The sequence below is a fragment of the Solea senegalensis genome, linkage group LG15, assembly GCF_019176455.1.
Source record: "Solea senegalensis isolate Sse05_10M linkage group LG15, IFAPA_SoseM_1, whole genome shotgun sequence".
NCBI lineage: Eukaryota > Metazoa > Chordata > Actinopteri > Pleuronectiformes > Soleidae > Solea > Solea senegalensis.
The window spans coordinates 7,310,515-7,333,965 of NC_058035.1; the positions used below are offsets into that span (position 1 = coordinate 7,310,515).

Consider the following 23,451-nt stretch of genomic DNA (forward strand, 5'->3'; position numbering starts at 1 on the left):
CATCCCCTCATTTTTCTTTCTTTAGCTGAGCAGTAAAGGAAACGTCCCCACAATGATTTAGTTCACCCATCCTGTTTTTGTGCCTGGATCTGCCATCTAGGAAACTATAGGGTGGGAACAAAGGCTGTAGGAAGTCAGTCAGCCTCTCCCTCTCTCTCTCTCTCTCTCTCTCTTTCTGTCTGAATAAGATTTATGATTGAACATGCATCAGAGGAAGTAAGTTGTTCCAGTGGTTCAACAACTTCCTCACTGAGAACAGCTCATTTTACAGGATGCACATAATCACAAAGTTGGTGTTGCATTTATGGAAACACTGACATGATTTCCTTCCCCTCTGCTTCTCACTGGGTCACTCTAGCTAATTGACCAGATATCTTTGTGAAGCGGTACAATGCAGCCGTGATACTGACCCAGCGAGCGGCCTCACCAAACTCAAAGACTCTCTGTTCTCGGTTAAAACACCAGAACATCCTCCTCCCTGCTGACTGCTCACATGCTTTGATGATGTGTGGAAAAAAAAAACACTCTCAAGAGATTTGAAGAATGAATGACACCATGTAGCTGCGGGGTTTTTAACCCAGTTGTTTCACCCACAGGCCTTTTCTGTGTTTACAAGTCTGCTGTCTGAGCCCTGCAGATCTCTCGATGAGGTGTTTTGTGATGAATGAGGTTTTCTGCTTGTATTGATTTTCTCCTTAGCTTTGATGCCGCAAAGAGATTGCCTCTTTAGGAGACATACGCAGCACTGTACCTACAGTTAAAGATACAAAGGACGGAGGAGAAACTGTGTGTGTGCTGTGCATGTGTGCATGCGTGAGTGAGTGTGAGTGTGAGAGTGTGTGTCTGCACTGATTTGTGACCTGAAAAATACAGATTTTTCACACTTGTGTTCTATCACAAATCTGATCATTTCAGGGGTATTTATAGGGCTTGTGTCTGATCAGACACCTTGTTAATTTCACGTCCATGCACATGCTATGACATTTTGTTCATGTATAAAATACACTGATTATGTTTGGTATATGGTGGCACGTTTTGGTGAAACACGGTGCTCCTGTGGATTAAATGTTGTAGCACTCATCACCATAATCACACCCTCACTCCTCCCAGAGAGCCCCCGTCTCCATGGCCACCAAACACACAAGACAAACACACAATGAGGAGACTTGAGTGCAACTGACACGTGCACCTGCACAAGCGCTAATGTCTGCTCTTGGTCACATTTGCAAACGTTTTCCACTGAAGCTGAATTAAGGGAAACAGTTGATCTAATTTATTTTGCTTATGAATAATGTATGCGACACTAACTGGATTGGATTGCTCCACATTTAAACGTCTGCTCCCAAACGAGCTTTCAGACATAAAGCCACCCACATGTAATGAGGAATCAAATTACTTCATTTATTTTCATTAAAAATACTTCAATATAGAAATTGAAATGAAGCATATACAGATGAGAGAAACAACAATTACACTTTTTTATTTGTACAGAGCCTTAGAGAATACATAAAAATGTCATTTTTACATTTAAAATTTTATATGTTATGTTTATGTCTTATTTTGGCTGGTCAGATATTTTATTGGGGGTATTTCCAGTTAAATATGTAGCACCTGCTATTTGCACCCAGTCAGCACAACTCAAGCTTTCCATCATGTCATATCAGCAAAGAGCTTAGTCTGAGCTCGGGGGGACGTTCAGTCAGTAATCATAGGTGCCGTGTCTGAGGTGGTGTCTGGCTCAGCCTCACAGTAGCTGTCCATCTCCTCCATCTCCCGCTCCACAGGCTCCTCCCTACCTCTGAGGCTTATCAGCCTCCTCTCTTTCCACCTCCTCCTCTTCCTCTCCCTGTCTATGTCTTTGGGCAATGCTGTCTGCTCCAACTGCAGCATGGCCTGGACGCTCTCTCCTCTCTCGCCTAAGCTGAGGCATCTGTCTCTACTTGTGAGGGCCACTTGTCCCACTCTGTTTCCTGGGGAGGAGGCGCTGCTGTCTGCTCCTGCAGTCTCCGGCACACACACAGTGGTCAGGCCTTGCTCGCTGTAGCGCTCCTGTGGCCTTTTCTGTGTCTTGTTCTTTGTTTTCTTGCTAAGTATGAAGTTGAAAACAGCTGTCACCAGAAGCATTATACCTGGAAGTCGAACATATATTTACATTTTTATAGGCTCTTTTTATAAGTATCCCAAATTATTTTTCAGGGTCCTTGTTTCATGGAGGTTGTATCACTAAAGGAAACTACAGTGATCCCTCCTTTGTTACCTGGGATAACCGCATGCCACACTAACACAGGGTGCAAGAAGCAGACCACTGACATGATGGAGTAATAGAGGAACTTGTGGAAGCCTCCAATGCGAGCCATCTTCCCCCACAACACAAATAGCTGCCAGTCTGGAGGACAGCTACAGAGATAAAGAGGAAGAAGGGGAGGAAGCAGGAAGGTCCTTTTGTCATGGACACAGCTAGGCAGAAACAATATCTCTATGCTAGGATTAAAATTCATACAATTTCTAAAAAAAAAAGATGTTTCTGGCAAACAATCAGCTGAATAGTATGGTGGTAATATAATAATGGTAATATGGAAGACACTGTGACCTAAAAAACAATGACCTGACAAAATGATGTGGCCCCTCATTTGCATTCAAGTTACAGTATCCATACAATGTGTTGCGTTTGAGTGTTGTGTACTCACGGCAGACACATGAACAGGAGAGCGTCCAGAAAATAGGCCATCTCAAAGATCATGATGGCAACCGCTGACACTCTGCAGGAAAGCCAAATGAACGTGATACAGTCTCCATGATAAAATCAGGAACACGTCTTCAGAAATATGTGAAATGGATCTTATAATGTGTCACTGAAGATTGCTTTACAAAAATTTACTGGGCAAGACTTCACATGCCCTGTGACAAACTAACATTACTAAGAGATAGCATATATAATGTGTGCAGGTGTTTTGGCATTTAAGAGCTGTGTCTACCTGTGAATTCCCCTCTAACTTAGTAACAATCTAATAACCATGAAGTGAAGCAGGAAAATACACACCTCACATCACTGTACATCTTTTTTGAATAACTTTTGCTCTATTGTGTTTCCACGTCTCTCTGTGTGCAGCATTTATCTGAATTTGTAAAGACAATAAACAATTGAGCATCCCTGGTCTCCTATGGGAGATGTTTTCCTGTGCCTCTGTGGGAGTTTGGCTTTGAGCCGCAGAGATAATACAAATCCGTACAGAAGGACTGTGCTCATCTTTGCACTCTGCAACCTGGCTTCATCCCTCTGAGTCTTTCCCTGACATTTCCTTGCAAGTCTTGTTTGTGTAGAAGCACTATATGGTCAATTATGGAGGTAATATAATATTGTCACTGTTTTCTCAAAGCCCACAGGCCACACATTCTTTGCCATATTGAGATCCAGATGGCTTATTTGTGCCGCCAGTTCAGCCTCAAGTAGGTCAGAGTCGGGAATGGCTTAGAATAGATTTTGATTTTACGAGGTAGATAAGAAAACTTACAGGAGGTATATGCCGAGGCTGTTGAATTCTCCCCGTTGAAGGGTCTCCACTCCCACGGCACACAACACTGGAATAGAAACAGGTGCAGTTGTTTTTAGATTTTGTCCACCAGATGTCAGACTAACTTCATGATTTTCTCCTTGGTGGCAGGCTGCAGTTATTATAATACTGTTAACATTTCTCCATGATGCTTCTTTTCTATTACTGACACTTGTGTTGCTCCTTTGTTAGTTTTTCTTTCATTTTCCCAAGCTGTTTTGTTTGAGCTGATTGTGTGTGAGTACGCGTTGCAAGCCATTTTTACCCCCCCCCATCAACTAAAGGTGGACTGAACTGAGCCGACCCAAGTTATGGTTTATACTCCAGCAGGTCATACTGAAAGGATGGCGTGTTATTATTTGAGAGCACATTATTTTAGTAATTGCAGCAATTGTTTCTGTCATGGTCAAATCATTTTTTACTAATAGCTTACTCATGTTTGCAATCATGGTATTAAAGTCTGCAGGTGAGCTCATTTTCACCGAGTGGACATTTTGCACATCTCTTTCGGCCACTGAACCACAATCATTACATTCTGAGAAGTTTCCACTAAATGTCATGTGTGTATGTTGATAGCTGTTTTTTTGCTTGATGAACATAAATGATACTGAGCACCTTTCCTTTTATTCGTCTACCTTAACTCACTCTATGTAATTGAAAGCACACTTCTGCTCGGCTGCAGTTGGACGTTTCCAGTTTATGTTGGCCTGGCTTCGGTGTTGCAAAAGCTGTATTTACCTTCTGACCCTTACAACTGTGGGTGAATCTAAGAAAATGGAATGGGTTTACTGAATTGATCTGGTTTTGCCTCATTTGATAACTGATATTTTAAAGAAGGAGTCTGGCACTTTGAGAAATATCTTTGTTGATGAAAAATAAGTCCAAAAATAACTAAATCTGCCTGCTGTAAAACTCACTAATTTACTTTTTTTTTTTTTTTTGCAGGTTATATGGGACACCCATACTACAAAGCATTGTCTGAATCTCTGTATCATTCAAGCAGATTGTCTATGTGAACAGCGGTGAAAATAAAGACCAGAGATTTATTTTCTTGGACCATTGTAAATGGACTCCTAAATTCAAAGTAGTTGAGTCCTGTCTGATATGAACCAGGAACGATCAGGAAGCAAATGTGGATGACTGCATTATCGTATTAACAGGTTTGTCTAGACAATATGACAACCACAGAATTCTATGTGGCCTGTAGCCTTTCCAAAATGTTCTGTTTAAGAAGAAAAACTAAACATATACACAGCTGAAATTATGCATCTTAAAACAAAATGCATTAAAGTGGATGTAGCGTCTGTAACATCCGAGCAAGGCTGTTTGAACTTTGCACAAACGCAGCCTCTAACTGTTTCCCTCTGCTAGCAGTCTTCATGTTCGGCCAAGATAAGCAGTCGATGGATGTTTATTTGACAAACAGATATCAAGACTGTTATCCAAACTCTAGTTAAATCGGCATGAAACCCAGAACGCTATACTATTCCTTTATTGTGAAATCTCAGCTGCTAGAAGTAGAACACGCACACACGGAATGACTTGAAATTAGATAACAATAACGTATTAAAGACTATAAATAAAAGCCTATTTTTTTGTAGCAAGGTATGAGGTAAGAGGTAAGCGTGGTTAAGTGGTGATCGCCACTGAACACATGGAAGCAATTTCTCTGGCCTGCTTACCAGAAATTCAGAGATAGAATCTGCACCAGAGGGAAATCAAGGGAAAGTAGCTAAATGGCTTCTGGTAGTTTATAGAGTGTGAGAAGACTTAGCCATATATATCAAGTGCGCATAATTAGCTGAATATGCACATGCTGGCCATAAAGCTATATTATGGAACACACACAGGAGCAGACTGGCAACAATAAACACACATAAACACACAGAATAATGCACAGAATATCCATGTTGTTGTGAATGCATGTAGCTCGGCTTGATACAGAGATTGTGTTGGTGCGACGGGAGGCACATGTTTCAGTAAATGCTCAGTTGCTGCATCTGTTTAGCTTTAAGTAGCGGAGGAGGGGGGTCCTACATTTTTTTTAAAGGATGCAGCAACCAGAGAGTTATTTCCCCCGATTATCATTTAATGTGTCTAAAAAGAAAAAGCAGGATGCAATCTGTCCCAGCGTGCATGAGAAGAAGGGACAATGATCACAAGGTTGTGTGTGATCATGTGTGTTCTTTTACGTTTTATATATGAGCCAAAAGATGGGTTCGTTTTCTCTGAAGTCAGGATTCTGACACTGTAATGTTTCAGGTTCATGAAATGTAACCTCCCCCCGCAGGAGAGCTTGCAATGTTTCTGAAAAATATGACACTTTGGAGACTGGTGAGAGTCGGAGACTGCAGGGGGAAAAAATATGAGGGACTCAGATATCAGGTTTTTACCATCCTGTGGCAGCACCCCATCTAGTAAATGAAATACATTTCTACCTCTGCAACTTTTAAGTCCTTATTTATAGTTTTACAACATCTCTGACTGACCAGCTGCAAGTGATTTGGAGTCTGTTCCACCTATAGTCCATCTTTTGCGGTGGAAATTGATGTATAAACGTATAAACCGTAACTTTTGTCGTATTCTATTTCTCGTGTTTGTATTTAAACCATACCTGTTGCTGTTGAAACACCAAGGATCCGGCAGGCGCACTCCACTACAATCCACCACACACTCTCCAAGTTCCCCATGACCTCAAATACCTTGCCTCATCAGTGTTTAAGAATGCAACACTTTTCATTCACCGTCTGCAACAGTAAAATAGTACTTAAGACTCATAGCTGATGGTCAGCTGGATGAATGGTTGGTGGTAAAAAAAAAAAGCTAAAGTCAGGTTATCCATGATGTGGAGCCTCGTGTCCAGGACGAGTTTACCACAGAAATGTTTGTGCCCCTGTTGCACCAATAACTGCTAATCACACGCGCACACACGCACGCACACAAACACATACACGTTTTCAGCTCCGCTCCTTTAGCATTCCACCGTGCTCGTCAAGGTGAAATGGCTCAACTCAGGGTCAGTCTTGATATCCCATTGGTCATTAGGGCGGGTTAAAAATTACACAAACCTAACACACACACATTGCACTTGCACAAGCGTATAAACACATAAATTCCAAAATTACTGGTGCTTTGTAGATAACCTTGAGCTGTCGAGCTGAGATCAGTTGCCGTGATTAAAAGAAAGAACCCCCTTCACTTTATCTTGTTTTCCTCCGTGTGATTTCACATTGCTGTGTGGATTTTGCTGATTTAGTGTAATCCAATGATTGAACATGTTATTTTCAGGCCACACATGCTTCCAGTGTTGAATTCACTTCTACGAAGCCTGTTTCAACTGGAGCGAGTGCTGACAAATTAAGCTGTGGCCTGCGTCAGTGAACAAAGAGCAGTTTAACAATATGCAGTGGACGTGAGACTTAAGTGTCCAGTGTCCGTACAATACAATGCAGATGTTGCATTTGAGTGTTGTCGTGAACAAGAGGAAATAGGCCATCTCAAAAACCATGCAAGTACAAACAGTGATGCTTTGACACACACGTGCTTAAACGCAAGCCCACATCATGGGTGGACCTAAGTTTGGCTGAGGTGTAATCTTGTTCAGGCACAGCAGAGACTTACTGGAGCGAGCAGTCAGAGTCACAGTACTTGCACACTTGCACACACACACACACACACACACACTCAGTGACTCCTGCTAAGGGCCAAAGTAAGCCGGGCAAATCTCCTTAAATCTCTAACAAAGACACTTGTGTTTTTGAACTCGTTCCACTTGTTTACGGATTAGTGTTCATATTATTTTGAGCATTTATGGTATAGAGTTTATATAAGTGGTTGCACAACAACTATTGCTATTATATGTCAGTCAGTTGAGAGTTTGCTCTGTATGTATCTGTACAGCAGAATCACATGCTGTTAAATAAATGCCATGAACAAACACAACAACCGACACCCGTCCATCTATCCATCCATCCATCTTCTACTGCTTTATCCTCCACATGAGGGGCGTGGGGGGGGGGCGCTGTGCCAATCTCAGCTGGCACAGGCAGGGGGTCACACCCTGGACAGATCACCAGTCCATCACAGGACCACATAGAGAGACAAACAACCACCCACTCTCACACTCACAATTTAGATTGTCCAAATTCTTAATGAAGTCACGTACATGTAATACACCATTGCACGTAAACCAAACTATTATGACAGGAGAACAAGCTTTAATGAAAATATGTCATAATAATGAGTCACAGTATTGTGATCATTGCTTACAGTAACTGTACATTTTGAGTTTTATGGCTACTGTCAACGAATGCCAGAGGGTTGAATGGCTGAAGTACTTTTTGACTGATTACCACGCAGTGAGACTGTAAGACTGCAAATCTACTGTTACAGTATAAATAAAGCCTCCTGTTTTCATTTGGTCTTTGTGCAGAGACACGACCTGTATCGTTATAAATGTCTGAATCTCCTCTCAACACTCAGCTGACCATCTGACCTCTCTCTCTCTGTCCTCCCAAACTTTCACTCGCCTGCTCACACTTTCCCTTGCCAAGTAATCGTCTGTGCTAACGCCTCCTCACCTCTATCATCATCATCACCACGGCTTTAACAGCGTTCACACCCCTCCTTTCACTCCTCTGTGCCCATGAGCATTGGACTATAGATTAGCCCGTGTCTTTCTTGCGTTCTCCTCCTCCCTCCCTCCTCCTTATGCAGCCTCTCAGTCCAGTGTGGGTGTCTGGTGCCTGTCAGAACCAGTAAAAACAGCTCTAATTGTAATTACAGCAGCAGCTTTATTACCCTGCTCCACTGCAACCTCTCCATAATCACCTCCTACAGGCTATTTCATCAGAAAACAGGAGGAGGGCTGTGAAAGATCCCTCAGTGCTTGATTATGTTCGGCAGAATACATTAATATTTCTTACAACATTAAGATAAAAGCCTCATTGGACACACTGTGACTTGTGCACCGTTTCTTGTATGTGCTTTTTCTGTCACCTGGTCCCTCTTCACAGCAGGGCTTTATTATTAAATTGCAGGGAGCCATCTAGTGGTTCAGAGGTGTTGGTACACTGCAGCCCTGAAGTGACCTCATGGTCATAAATTGCTTTAATTTGTGATACGGTATGAATCAGTTTCGATATTTATTTATTTTTCTAATGCCATTTACATATATGTATATATGTGTGTGTGTATATATAAAAATAAAGGTCAGAGGAATCACCCGAGAGACAGAGAGCAGACGTGGGAATTATCAGGAAAAGTATGTGGTGGTGAGATAGATATGAATCATGGCGATATGTTTTTTGGGCAGATAGAAAAGATGTTTAACATCTGTCTGCTTAGTGTCCAGCAGTCAGTGCAGATTATATACATCATTACAGAAGGTGGTGAGGTGTTCACGCGGGCCCCAAACGAAGAAGAAAAAACATTGGTCTCGTCAGCTGCTGAATGCTCCAATCACTTTGAATGTGTTGTGCTTTAATCCGATTTTTTTTTTTTTTGTCAGTGAAAGTTGAGCTAGAGGTCAGAAAACCAAAACAATGAGTGATAAACCAAACGCTCACTTGTGCAATGCATAGACAAAAAGTAGATTTACTGTTTTGATATTTATTTATTTATTTAGTTATTGAGCATAAATTTAGTCTGTGGAAACACACTCTGTTCATGTGCCTGTTGTCCATTGTTGTCTCACATTTTTTTTTCCATATTGTTTTATAGCATTTTTTTTATATCCCCTGACCACAGCATTCTATTTTATTCTATTCTACTCTTTACTCTTTAATACCGAAAATAACATCAATAACTATTTTATATTCTGACATCATTCCCCAAACACCCCTCCAGCCCTTTTCATTTGGCTTGCTCTTCTTTGTGACGCACAGCGCCCCGCCTTTAAAAGTTCGTCACGCTCTGCGTCGGGTCGTTTGCCAGGGGCCCGGAACCAACGCTACACGCCGGTGAGTTTTTTTTGTTCGATCGGCCCACACGAATCCTCTCTCAGACCGAAAGTCACTCCCGACGTTCAGTTGGCGACCCCGAACGCCGCGGCATCCCGTTGCCCGGACATCCAACTCTCCACAGCGCGACCGCTGTCCCTAACAACCGCCCTGTTACAAAGCGAATACAAATAACAACAAATACTAAACAAACAGGTTTACAGTGATATGCCTCTGCTTATGACCTTTCAGGGAAACCCTGTACCTAAATGGAAAATAGACTGGGATCCACATAATTCAAGTATGGTTCCCAAACTTTATGAAATTGATTTGACTTTGAATGCGATATATAAGTCAAGTATTCCAAAAGACACAAAGCCAAACAGCACTTAACGTCAACTTTAACATTTGGCTCTTTATCACTAATCCCTCTGCAATAAAATATTCTTCCTCGCTGCATATGTAAGGATACAGTACACCTGACACACGTAGCAGTAAGGCCGAGAATCAGAGATACTGGATCCTATTCTACTCTATTCTACAAAAGCCCTATGTGGTTTCTCCAATCTTAAGAATATAGCGTCTAGCTGTTTTAAACAATACAAACATAATGGCTGCGCACACACAGATGAGAATGGAATCGGTTTTACCACATGAGCTTAATTTTGAGTGGCAGAGCGTGACTTGGCTCAGAGGTGTGAGAAGTCTTGATTTCCTTTCACACAGGATGCAAATGAGTTTGGCTTACGACAACATGGAGACGTCCGTTTTTTGTATTTATCAAGACGCAGTCTCACATACCGACATGCCCTATAGAGCCTATATGTGCATGTACTACTGTGAGCGTTAACCTCTGACCTCTGAGGCCATGCTTCACTAATGCGTTGTCAAATAAACAATTATCTTCAGTCTCTCCTGCGAAGCTGATGTTGAAGCTGTCACGTCTCTCCTGTGGAGGTTTTGATTTTGGCAGAGTGGGGAAGTTGACATCCTCTGCAGTAAGAGAACGCGACTTTGATCTGCACCCACATGTCGTACTGTAGTCCTGAGGTCACAGACTGTTTAAGCATTTACAGATCACTCTCTGTCTGTCCTTTCACTGTGAATGACAGCGTATTACGCTGAGCCAAGGCGGTGTTTTAATCTAATTTGTATCGTTCTGTGCATCATAACCTGTTTCCTCCTTCATACACAGCTCTGAAGTCTGTAGTCTTTCATCTGTCATGCTCTGGCCAGCCGACAGACAAGGACAAGCCTCATTTACAGAATCAGCTTTACTTAACTTTACAAATGATCTGTCCGGATGAGTGAATAATTTCTTTTTAGCGAATGAGAGATGACAGAAGGCCTCCTGTTCAACTACTGTCATGTTTTGTTATGCCACGTCTTTATCTTGAGCATGAACAGTGTTGCATCAGCCTTATGTGTCTCCGAGAATCTCGATCGCTCACATAAACACACACATGTGAACACACAATTAGACTCACACACGTACACACACTCTGATATAAAACACAGAAGACACCTGCAAACAATCACAGTCTGGCCTTGGAACTGAGAGGTTGTGATATTTTTCCTTCATTTTATTTCTGTATGTAATGGCATTTCTGTTTCATGAGTAGCAATTCTGCGGTTAGAGTGCAAAGTTCTTAAAGATGGAATATTTGCCCTGTAACTAAGAGGTTGCAGCACAAACCCAGACCCCACCGTTCCCTCTGGAGTCACGGCTGAGTCTCTCATGGTCTGGTTGGCCCATTTTGGCTTTGCTACACATGCCTTCTGCCGCGATTTACATCAAGAAAGAAGGTCGTGCATCGAAAAGTGATTTATACACATGAATAAAACATTCAGAAAGAACCTCCAACCTAGCTGCGCGGCGTCATCTCCCCGCGATCGTATCTGAGATGGTTCATTGTAAACAGAAAAACCTTTTTCCAAAATATAGTCCATCCATTCTTTTAAAGGCATCCAAACCGTAGTCATAAAAAATCTGCTCTTCATTTCTTCCTTGTTCCAACTCAGGAGTGAAAGGAAAGCTTTCACGGTAATGCGGCCTGGCAGAGGAGATTCCTTTAGAGACACAAGTCCTACTTAAAAGAACATGGGAGGAAAGAAGCTAAAGCTTAAGTACACGACTGAGGGCGATGGACTGTCAGAGCACAACAGTATCACTGACTTTTCATTACACATCAGGAAACACTGTTGTACAGTTAATCATAGCGTGGTGTGTGTGTATATGAACGATGATGGACAGCGTTTACCTTCAGGATTGTGGCTCACCCAGAATGCACTGAGGGTCTGTTTGGAATTAGAGTGAGTAAATGATATTGTCATATCGTTATTGTATTCTCCATCTGGGAGTAGTAAAACACAGTATAAAGGGTCACATACTCTATGTATTACCAAAAAAGGTCAATTTAAAGACAGAGGTTAGGTACATAACACTAAAATGTAAAGTGGCCCCACTGTATTTTACCTTCGCTGAAGTAAAATTTCGGAGTTACAATACACAGGGAGGGAGTAAGACACAATCCCTATTTGTTTTCTGTATTCTGTATGGATTTAAACATTAAGTGTCATATCTGTTCAGTGCTACATACAGTAAGAATACCACCGCCATATGTCAAAGACTCAGGTCTACTGATTGAAAGACGAATTAAATGAAATAAAACGCGAAAAGAATCATAAAACCAGTCTTGAAAATTGTGTAAGATAAGACCAAGAGGGGAGATTGTCATTAGTGGATAGACTGGGTGTAGATCACTTACACCGATGAGAACCAGCTGGCATCCAACACACTGACTGTTATTTTATAATGAGGAATTTGTGTAAGTTTGTCTTTCTGGTGTGTGTCAAGGCCACAAACCAAGGATGAATTTAACAGCCTCAGAGGCTCGAACAGATGGTGATCAGCTTTGTGTTTCACATTTCTGTGCCACTGGAAAACCAGACCAGAGCAAACGCCGCTCCCGTTTCACTGGTCATCGTGGAGTTGGATGGAGGCATGGTTTGGGAATCTAATGTATTCCAGAAGACAAAATGACTTTGATTAGAAACTGGAGAAATTGACTGTGTTTAATTGTGGTCTTTGTCCTTCAGGCAGTTAGAAAACATCCTTGGGGCCCCGTGGACTGTCTCCTCCAAAAACACAATCCCTAATCCTCAGACCCGACTTTTATAAATGCCAGCTCAGTCCAATGACGGCTAATAAATTGGATGATTAAGTTCAGGATCCGGGTTAAGAGAGTGGAATCATGTCTTGTTATATGCCACATTATAAACACCATGTCATTAGTCAAACCTACTGCCCTCGTACTAAATATCAAAAGAGAAGTATTCGTCCCTGCAATCCTTAACATATGGCTGTGTTTTATGAGTGTTGGTCAGGCTGAGGGCCATTCTTCAGCCTGGGTAAATGCTTCCATGCTGGCAAATCTTGCTAACTGCAGCTGTTTGCCCAAATAAGAGGATGAGGTCTCGATCAAGGACAGCCTGCCAAGAAGATTGCTCTGTCCGATTTGCAGGTTTGCCGGCACATGCTTCATGCATGCGTGCAAATGGATGCATTTGTTTTTATGGAACGCAATTAGCGTCCAGGGAGCAAACATAAATGTTTTTGTTCAATTTCTGAGGCAGAACGAGTGGAGTCAAACACCATAACCACGTGTAAAGCATCCATCATGCATCCAATGGGCTGTAGCTTCAAACAAATCCACTCAGGGCACTGTAAACGTAGGTCAACACTTTAATTCCCAAAATATGAAATTAAATTATCCAATGGAAGAACTGAGAGATTTGATCGTTGGAAATACAGAAGTGGCTCATTCTGGCATCCACAGACTTATGCAAACGTTTGCCATGCTAAGAACATGACATTGACTTATGGCTTTAGCATGTCATGAATGTGTGTGTGTGTGTGTGTGTGTACATATATGTATATATGTATGTATGTATATATATATATATATACATATATATATATATACATATACATATACATATACGTGTGTGTGTGTGAACACCTGTCACATACATAAATCATGTCAGACGTAAGGGAGGACACACAGGAAGAATGCTCCCCAATTACTTTGTGTGTCCATAGCTGGATGCACTAACAAGCTATGAGTGACAACAGATGAACCATGGAAGTGAAAAACATTATGATTTATGACCTAAAAAGAGGTGGAGATATAGTGAAACCTTTCAAATCTACAGTCTGTCAATTGTTTTGTTTTTCCTTTCAATGATTCAGCGTCACAAAAATGACATTTCATGCGTTTTGATGCACCCACCGAGCCGAAACTGTGTGTGAACGCAGTAAAATGAAAATAATTTGGATTGTTTTGCCTGTATGAAGGTTTCCTGTCACTCCTTCCTGACCTCACCTCTGCTCCTGCGTGAACCTGTGACCCTGTTTGACCACACAGAAGCGCTCCATCAGCAGGGTCATGGCCGCATTTTAACCCTCTCTCCCGCTCCAGCTTGAGAGTTCTAAGACTCAACATTCTCCCGGTGACTCTGACATCATGGGTATTGGAAGCTAAAGTTCATGGCAGAGGGCAACGGTTTAAATGGTCAAATTATTGGAGTATTGCGGGGAAATAAATATGCAGATTGCATGATGCGAAGCTAAAAAATCGAAGACGGAAAAGTGGAAGAGGAAGGGATCCATTTTAATGATTGGGGAAGGGTTAAACGGCAAAGTCAATACAATTTCATAAAGCCAAGTGCTTGAGTATGAAAAGGCAGCGCTCGTTTAAAGTGGCGACTATGAGGTGCGAGTTCCCTGGAGTCTCTTTGCAGCCGGGGTCATTTGTCTGAATGGAGACATGTTGCACTGTAGTAAGTCAAGCATGAAATGTGGGCTTTAAACATAACACAGCGACAAAACACAAGAATTTAACATGTGGTTACATAAATATGACAGACCATGATTCTGTTACAGAAACAACATCAAGAGTAATGACTGTAATTGTTTCACTTGGTCCTTGTAGGGAATTGAACTTGCAGTGTTGTTCACTGGGGCTGATGACATTACTTGAAAGTAAAAGTGGTTTCAGTTGCAGACAAAAGTGAAACTATGATTATTTGTTCAGAGTTAAAGTCTGAAATGTCAGTTTCTGGTTAGAGCAGCTCTGGTTCTGATCCAGACAAAGAAGTAATGCTTTGTTTTGTAAAAGCATTGTTGTAATTTGAACTTTCCTTATCTCTAGAATCCACCTGTGATGAGCAAAACGAAAAAAAACTTCAGAAAAGCTGTGTGTATGCTTTTGCTTTTCAGATCATTTCAGTTTGTTTAAAAGCCAAGAGAAATAAAAAGGCCTATACATGCCAATATGCTGCTGTTGCCTCCTGAAGTTCAGTGATAAACGATTGAGTAGTTTCACAAAATCATCTCTACTGTCACAACAGTCGTTGCAGTTACTGCATTATTAACTCAACCCTGAACAAAGAAAGGAAATAGCTAAAATACCTCTCACAGTAGTAAGACCATATGCTTTTGTAAGTCCAGGCAATAGTTTTACTTAATCTTTATATTCTTAATTTGTAAATACTGTGTGATACTTAAAGGGCTGTTTCACCCATTTTTGTTCCCCACTTGGTCAATGAAGAGTAAACCTAAAACAATTACGATGCTACTGTTTTTATTTAATTCACATTCTATTACAGAGTTGGATTAAATCTGTTTTTTTATTTCTTTTTTTTTTGTCAGATGTTTTACTCATAAAACTTGTTAATTATATATTATATAGTTTTTGAGTGTAGTTGCCCTTTTTTTAAAAAAAAACATTGCAAGACTTTTACTTTAGTATTTGAATGGTGTCAATTGTTAGTATTTAAGATTTCTTGGCATCTACCAAAGTTCCATGAAGCCTCCACGATATAACTAACACTTAGGCAGTGAAAACTCAACTGTCGTTGGTGATGTTTTCAATTTCAGTTGATCGATTCCCTGAAAGTCTATACATTTAGAAGTAAATGATTTGAATACCTCTTCCAGCTCTGCATGCGGGACAGAAAATGATCTGCATGACGATCAAATCAAACTCTTAAATCAAAATGTCAAACATTTCTTTGCCATACTTCCAATAACATTTGGAAAATCCAGGCTGGCTTAATTCAATCCCTGCATACCGCATTCGTAGAAAGAAAAAAAAACAAACCCTGTGGATTAGCTGACCAATGATGCCTGACACTGCACCTTGTCCAAATTTCACGGACACTTTGTTTGATGGAGGTCGCACTATGATATATCCTTACAGCCCTGACCTTTAACTCTGTGGCCTCTGGCAACCACACACAACCTGTGAATGGGTGATCCGAACATGAAGGGGGGAGATTAGTGCGGGAGGTTCCCTGTTGACAGTCATCACAAGCTTTCACATCTTCAGTGCCGTCACTCGTCAGAGTATCCGTACAAGAGAAATACCTCAAATTGCACCACAAACGTCACAAAATATATCTACACTCACATACTCCATAACTACCGTCACATGAGCAGTAAGTAAAACAGTCACGACACTCGGAATTCATGATAATTGGAGAAATAAAAAGAAAATGAAAGTGAAATAAAACAGATTTCACACTGTATCATTATACTAACATTTTGCCCATATGTGCTGAACCTGTGCTAACTGATGCAGAGGTCATGGCTCTGCCTGTAAAAACACGTGTGCTAATGAGTGTATGTGTTCTTCCATTTGTCACATGTAAGTGTTTGTATATGAAGGGTTTTATATAGTTAATGTTTCTGACTTAAACCTTTAGGTTATCGGAGTTATCAAAACACAAACAAATGACGCAAGCTTGACAGAGAACTAGTGAACAGGCTTCATTTGTGCTTCTGTTTACGTTTTCTGTCTAACAAATTAAAAAATTGGCTCATAATTTATATAATATCTCACGGTAAAATGGATGTTTATGTTCTCATGAATAGACGTCATAGTTGCGCACAGTTAACTGGTCTTTGGAAAGTCACTTCTGACTGATAAGTTAAAGATAATTTGTCAGATAATGAGCTCTATTGTGTCGTATGAGTCGCTTATTGGATTTCAGTCTTTATTGATTCATGTACTGGGCAACAGTTTGCAGCCACGATGTCTTTATAATCCTTTATAATCCTGAAGGCTTGATGCTAACTTGAGTTGGACAAAGACTAAACACAACAAAAGAAAACAAATTCTCTTTTAGGTAAAACATTTCACAAATTGAATCTGTGCTTGCGCTGTTTCCCTGGAGACGCCATGGAACAAGCCTGACCAAAGTCTAAACAAATGCCAGGCAGATAAAGTAAACCCAGTCACATCTGATCATTGGTATACGAAACTCATGGATTAATAAACTGAAGAAAAAAAAAGATCAAATGTTTTGTAAAAACCAAGGTTTTCGCCATAAACTTTGAACATTTTGACTAATTTCGTTTAACTGAAATCTCAAGTGTATGAAGATGAATAATACATTGATCATGATACTATTATATACGTTATCTGCATTCTTAAGCTGTTTGGATTTCATTTCCAAAAGTGTTGTATCCAAGAAATCGAGGTGGCACTGCATAGTTGAGGAGACTCTTAGGTTTCGTGCAGGAAGCTCAATATCAATCATACATTAGGGGATTCAGCTTCAACACAGCAGGAAAAGCCCATTTAATCTCCATCCTGCCTTAAGCTGTGATCGTGAGGTCGGAGTGTGATCCCAGAAACCCCCAAACTGCTGCCCGTGTGTGGAAGCTGCATCTGACGGTGTTTGTTTTAGAGGACAAGTTGGATTATGGTTGGATAAAGTGGCCTCCAGCTGTCTTTACAAGTCATAACTGCTTGAATGAAGTGCTTACCAGAGTATGTGTAGTTTCGGGGGCAGGGGTTGACAAGAAACCAGCCTAATCCATCTGGATCAGACCATTAAGCCACAGATAGATGTAATTACAGGTAGAAATAATTATCGGTGCCACAGTAACATAATGCAGCAAAAATGCAATACTGTCTCACACACTTACACTTAACCACTCGCAGCTTGACATGTGGGCAAATATTTAAGCGCTAGAGAACAAACCGGAGTTCAATGACTGTTTTTCATTCCAATTTTCCTCTTGAAAGCCATGAAGGGTCCAGAATGGTGACGGTGATTTCATGGATGAAAATGTAAAGCAAGTCTGCTCAACAGAAAACAAATGCTGCCGCTCTCTTTGCCTGTTAAGCATGAAAACTATATTTCACAACCCAGAGCAAAGCAGAATGTTAATAGGTTTCAAATTAACGTTGTTTAGTTGTCCAAATACTTCGGAGTCTTTCCATGCCGCCTTGACCAGCTGTGCAAATATGATTGATTTACCCACCGGGAGTATAAACTTTCATTTTATACAAGAGGCCTATGACAGACAAGCGGCGGAAGATAGAGTTCAGCCCTTGGAAATAAAATACGTAGGTGGGGGTTACTTAATTTATCAGAACAATAGAAGATACATCAACCAGTAGGAGGGAGGCTCGCTAATGTTTTCCAGAGGGATGAGATGTTTTTGGACTGAGATAACTGAGATGTAAAAACTGGCAATGAGGCTTTTGTGTCTTCAACACTCTGAGTGGTATTTCTTTATTGAAAATCCCTGAGTGGAAATCAACGATTTTGATGCTTCATTAAATAAACTTCCACAGAGATGGATTGTTAAATATGTCTGACTGATAAAAATAATAGGTACAGTCAGCAGTTCAGCTGCTTAGCTGAATAAATTAAAGAAAAGCAACTGATAAAGCAAAGAAGTATTGCCCTCTGAGCTCATTTTACACCGCGTTGAATATGTGTATTTTTTAACCATTGGGCATTGCTTCATAGTCAGGCTACAAATATGAGGATAGTCTTAAACTTCATCTTCACTTATCACCTTGCAATAATGAGAATAAGCATATTTCTTAAAGCTGTAGTGAGTCACTTTTAAATGAAAACAACACTATGCTGATGAAGTCTATCAGCTCCACATGACTCTCTGTATTACTCACTATAGTGGCAGAACTCCACACAGGAAGTGACTTGTTTTGTGTCAAGACAGATGGAGGATTGTGCTAGTACAGTGAGACGACTGCAAACAGGTCTCGAGTACCCACGAGATGTTTCAGAAGTGAATTCTACTGCACAAACCCTCTTATATAAACACATAAACACACCCTCACTTAGGGCTGATAGTTTTGCTTGACAAAGCCAGTTTTCAGATGAAGGACGCAGCATGCAAATAATATTACATTGTCCAAAAACAGCGGATGAAGCGGTAAAAGATGGATGGATTAGGCAAATTGGAGTGTGAGAGTGGATGCCTGTTTGTCTCTATGTGGCTCTGTGATGGATTGGAGACCTGGGGTTCTTTCGCCCAATGTCAACTGGGATGGGCACCAGCGCCCCCTGCTTACCTCATGTGGAGGATAAAGCGGTCGAAGATGGATGTTTCGGTTCACTAACACTGAACAGATAAAGAATAATAACATTAATAACAACCAACATCATCAAAAGTCATCCACTGCTCATATTTAATTGAGCAATTTGATTGAGTCTGGTTAATCATGACAGACTCCAGCAAACAGCAGATAATTCAAAACAAAAAACACACAGCACAGCCAACAAACCATTCAGCCATCAGCCGTGGTTCCCGTGTGTGTCCTCTCATTACAGAAGGTCACTGATTAAGTCTTTTACACACTGCAAAGTCAATTCCTTTTATCTCCATTTAACCGTTTTACAGCTACTATACGTGTTAAAATGAAAGCGGTTTCATGCCCCCTCTTCCTCTGCCCTTTCCCTCCTGTTATCAGGCTTTACAAGGCTCGAGATAGTGCACTGAAGCTCAGACACTTCTCAGAAGCCTCCCGTAGTTCCTGATGTCTGCTCCGACAGCAGGCGGCCAACACAGGGTCACCGGGCATCGCCCTGTGTCGGCCTGGGAACAAGACGTCTCTTATCAAAATCACAGCGCGACACAGACCTGCTAAGCAGCCTCACCTGATAACAGTGATGCACAATAAGCAGAGGAAGAGAGAGAGGGCGAGGGACTGTAAAAAGGAACTGCAGGGAACAGTAGAATGTGGAGAGGAAGAGTTACATCAAAGAGACAGATTAACACAGATAGTTTATCTGGGTAGCAAATTCTAGTCTTCAGTCTCATAAATTACAAGGTGTTAATGATGCAAGTGCAGGCTTTCAACATAATCCACAACTTGTCCAGTTGTGGATTATCCAGTACGTTCTCACCAGGGTTTGTTGTAGTAAACTCAACATTGTCTCTGACCCACACTTTTAACTGTGCAGTTAAGGATTCCACAGAAACACTGTTAGAGTGACGTGCATGTAACTCAGCGCTGTACATCCTGTATCTGAGTGTGAGTCAGATACAGGATGCTTTGTAATTCTCTACCACTGTCACATAATAAATGCAGAATAGCTTTGGCTCATTATTGTATTGTGATTGAGAGATATGACCAAAAGCAAAGACAGACGTCTCTGTACTTTTATTTAGTCTCCTCTTTAATGGTGAAGTCTTTGTAGCTGAGTAGCTGACACACACAGACTGTCAGATTTGAGTCAAAATCCAGGTCAGATTTCAGTGGCCAGCCAACATCTGAAAAGCAGATTATCACAGCTTCTTCACCATTATACACCCATTGAATGGTCTTGATTCCCCCGTTAATGGCAGCCATACATTTGTAAAGAGAGGAAGTGAAAGACATGGTTGCAAAAGAAGAAAAGGGAGAACCTTATTTCACATTCACCTCCGAAACCTTTTCACTGCACATACAGCTCTACAGACACAAAGATGTCTTTGTCCGAAGAGTCTGGGGTTAACAGAGACCTGTTAGGGTCCAGAGACGAGGACACCGGAGGGAGACTCTGTGTCTTCACTCACACGCACACTATTCTTAATCTTTATAATCTAAAATAGATTTTGTTATCCTGTATGCTGTAATGAGAATAACTTAATTGTATAATTGTATTATTCAGGCTGAATTATGCTTGATCAGGCTTAAATCCACAGACAAATTACCACTCCTGTCTGTATGTGATGGTTGACTTTTTCTAATTGGCATGATTGTGCTATTTACTCTAACGTCTAATATAATAATAACATAATAATAAAATGCTTTTGGCTACATTCACCTCCATGAACTCAGCTCTGCCCCTCATCAGTTGTCAAACTTCAGGCCAGTAATGTGGTCTAGCTTTTTTTTTTTTATGCGCAGTAGCCTTGTCAGATTTAATTTTCTAAATATTTGCCATGCATAGACACCCAATACATGTGAGAAATGCTGGAGCTATCTGCTCCCTCTTCTTTTAATTAGTGGTTGGGAAATGCAGAGATGGAGCATTATCACAAACAAATGGTGAGGTCCACAGTTGAGTGGATTTGACTTTGTGACAAACTCTGCCAGGGTAAAGCTTTATAGCACATGCACTAACTTTTGGAATACCACACTGAGGCCAAAATGGCTTGATTAATGCTATACAGTTTGTATAACAAATCCTAATTTCAACATGAACTCTAAACCCGTACATTTACTCTGAATTATATAAGAATGACTTGGGCTTTCTCAGTTTCATTTTCAAACTCATGTGACCCCTCAACATGACAGAAAATACACACGCACAAGACATTAATCTTTTAAAGATGGGGATTTTTGTAAAACAAGGAGCAACCATTCCTAATTTCTGTGTGTTCAGAGGGATACGACAGGTGTGTGAAGTCCGGAGGAGAGGAGGAAAACTTGTCGTTGAGGTGATAATCCTCTCTACGTTCACCCACGCTCTTGCTGCCATGAAAAACAGCCCGTGTCTGCACTTTGGCAAAGCACAAGCAGAACATGAAAAACATCAGAGCTTTTTTGGAATCAGTCCACTGTTGGTTTGGGAAGTCACAATCAAAAAATCTCTCTATTCTTCTGCTGTAACTTTGTCCTCTGAAGTGAAAGATGAATCGTTCTTATTTCACCACTATTTATTTCTGTTTCCATTCAAGGGCGGTGTACGATCCTCAAAGTATGCACTTAATCCTGCTTCTATTCCTGCAGTGACAGGAACAAATGAGCTCTCATTTGTGTCTGTGAGGACACTGATTGCTTGTGTGTGTCGATCAGCTCGGCTGCTTCATAGTAGTGGATCACATTATACTAATAATGCACTAAAGACTAGTGACTCATTTTACATTAGAAACGTGTGGGGAACGACAAATAAAACATGGATTTATGTCTTTGCAGTGGACCAAACAGACAAGTTCCCACACTGCAGCTTACAGAATCATTAATGAAGACACATTTTGAAGAGAGTGAGGTGGAGTGCATCCCAGTGAAGATTGCTTTAGCCTAACACACATTTTACTCCAGTAAAGGGCGTGAATCCCTCAGTGGAAAAGCCAGTGAGATCAGAAGAGCTTGCTGAATTATGGTAACCTTAGTTTGAAGGGACTGGGGCAGCGGTGACATGCAGAGGATGAATGTAGAGCAGGACAGGGATGAACTCAATCTGTATAGCCTAACCTCCGAAAAAGAAAGTCAGCTCTCTCCCTCTCTCCCTCACCTCCACTGTGTGGTGAGTTAATGAGGAACAGAGCTCGGTTACAGTCGCTAATCAAAGCCAGCTCTGGAAACAGACCTTTCGCCAGGCCACTCATTTCTCTTGCTCACCTCTTGTTACTTTGTCTTTCCTCGACATCATCTGTTCCTCTCCTCTTCTCTGTCTGTACCTGTCGTTGACTCCGCTTCCTGTTTTTCCTCTCCCCTCTGCCAGTCTTTTCCTTTGCGCCCCATGTTCATTTGTCATCCCTTCTGCTCTCCGGGGAACATCTGTGACGTTTGAATGTTGCTGACAGAAAGCCGAGAGGCAGCCTCAAGGATCACACAGCTCATTAAGAACAGCAGAGGAGCAGAGCCAAATAACTGCAGGTCAACCAGCCACCATGTCAACACACACACACACAGGGAACACTCTTACCTCAGCTCTGTGTAGCAAGCTACAGCAATACGACCATGCTGCAAGTATAAAGCCATTTTTAGATTAAATGATTTGCTTCAACACCAGTGTTTCAGCTCCGTATCAAAAGTAATCTGGTACACTGAGCATGGTTTGTCCTCTGCAGCATGGTTTCAGAAAGCACTACAACTATATAAATACGAACAAGGCATTTATTGTGAATCTGAAAGTAAGAGTTAACTGCGCTTTTTAATTCACAGCATGACTCAGAGGAAAGAACCAATCAGGGAGTGAATGCAGGTAACTACGCCATCAAGGTTGTGTATTTAGTCCACTTCTGTCTGTTACCAGCGTAGTTTGAATAGTACTGTAGGTGTATCTGGGCAGAGTTAAAGCATTTTCAAACAGACAAATCACATGGATGTTGCTATTCAGACACATGATTCTTCTTTAGCACTAGAATTATAATCTGTCATTTATCGACTGCTAAATCCAATATCAGGCCACTATCATTATTACTTCATTCAAAAAAATGATGCACGCACAACAGCCCACAATTATAATAACAAGTATAGTGCACGACAAGTAATAATAATAATAAATGTGCTGCAATAAATAACACATAACATAGCTAGAGAAACTACTAATACAGTGCAAACCTCCGCCAAAGTTTCCTGTCACCACAGAAATCATTTCTTTCCCAACAATCCCAGAAGATTTCCTAAAAATCTGCATGGCCAAAAAAACAGAACAACTCCTTTGCAAAAGTAATAATTGTGCCAATATAGTTGAAAAAATATACATACTTAATACTTTTACAAAAGCTGTAGTGACAGGCCTGAAGTCCATGATGATAGAGTGTGATGGCAGCCTCTTGAATGTGGCAAGGTAGCAGTTTACCACTTTTTAATAAATAACAGTAGCCTCTAGGCCTGTATTTAAACTTGTTTTTTTTTTTTACACTTGTAGTGATGAAGTGCTCATAACCACCGACATTCACATTTGTTTTCAGCCTGTTA

The 23,451-nt window shown here is 41.0% G+C and overlaps 1 protein-coding gene across 2 annotated transcripts; it reads right to left on the reverse strand.

The window, feature by feature from the left end:
- Positions 1–1,387: 1,387 nt before the first annotated feature.
- On the reverse strand, positions 1,388–22,524 carry tmem72 (transmembrane protein 72). 2 transcript variants are annotated; one of them, XM_044045858.1, is made up of 5 exons: positions 22,147–22,524; positions 3,513–3,579; positions 2,688–2,759; positions 2,258–2,397; positions 1,388–2,129 (listed from the first exon to the last, which is right to left on the reverse strand). In XM_044045858.1, the coding sequence occupies exons 1-5, from the start codon at positions 22,280–22,282 to the stop codon at positions 1,696–1,698; spliced, it is 849 nt and encodes a 282-aa protein (XP_043901793.1). In that variant the 5' UTR covers positions 22,283–22,524; the 3' UTR covers positions 1,388–1,695. The 2 variants fall into 2 exon arrangements, with proteins under 2 accessions (XP_043901793.1, XP_043901794.1); XM_044045859.1 differs by lacking the exon at positions 22,147–22,524 and adding an exon at positions 6,166–6,541.
- Positions 22,525–23,451: the final 927 nt, after the last annotated feature.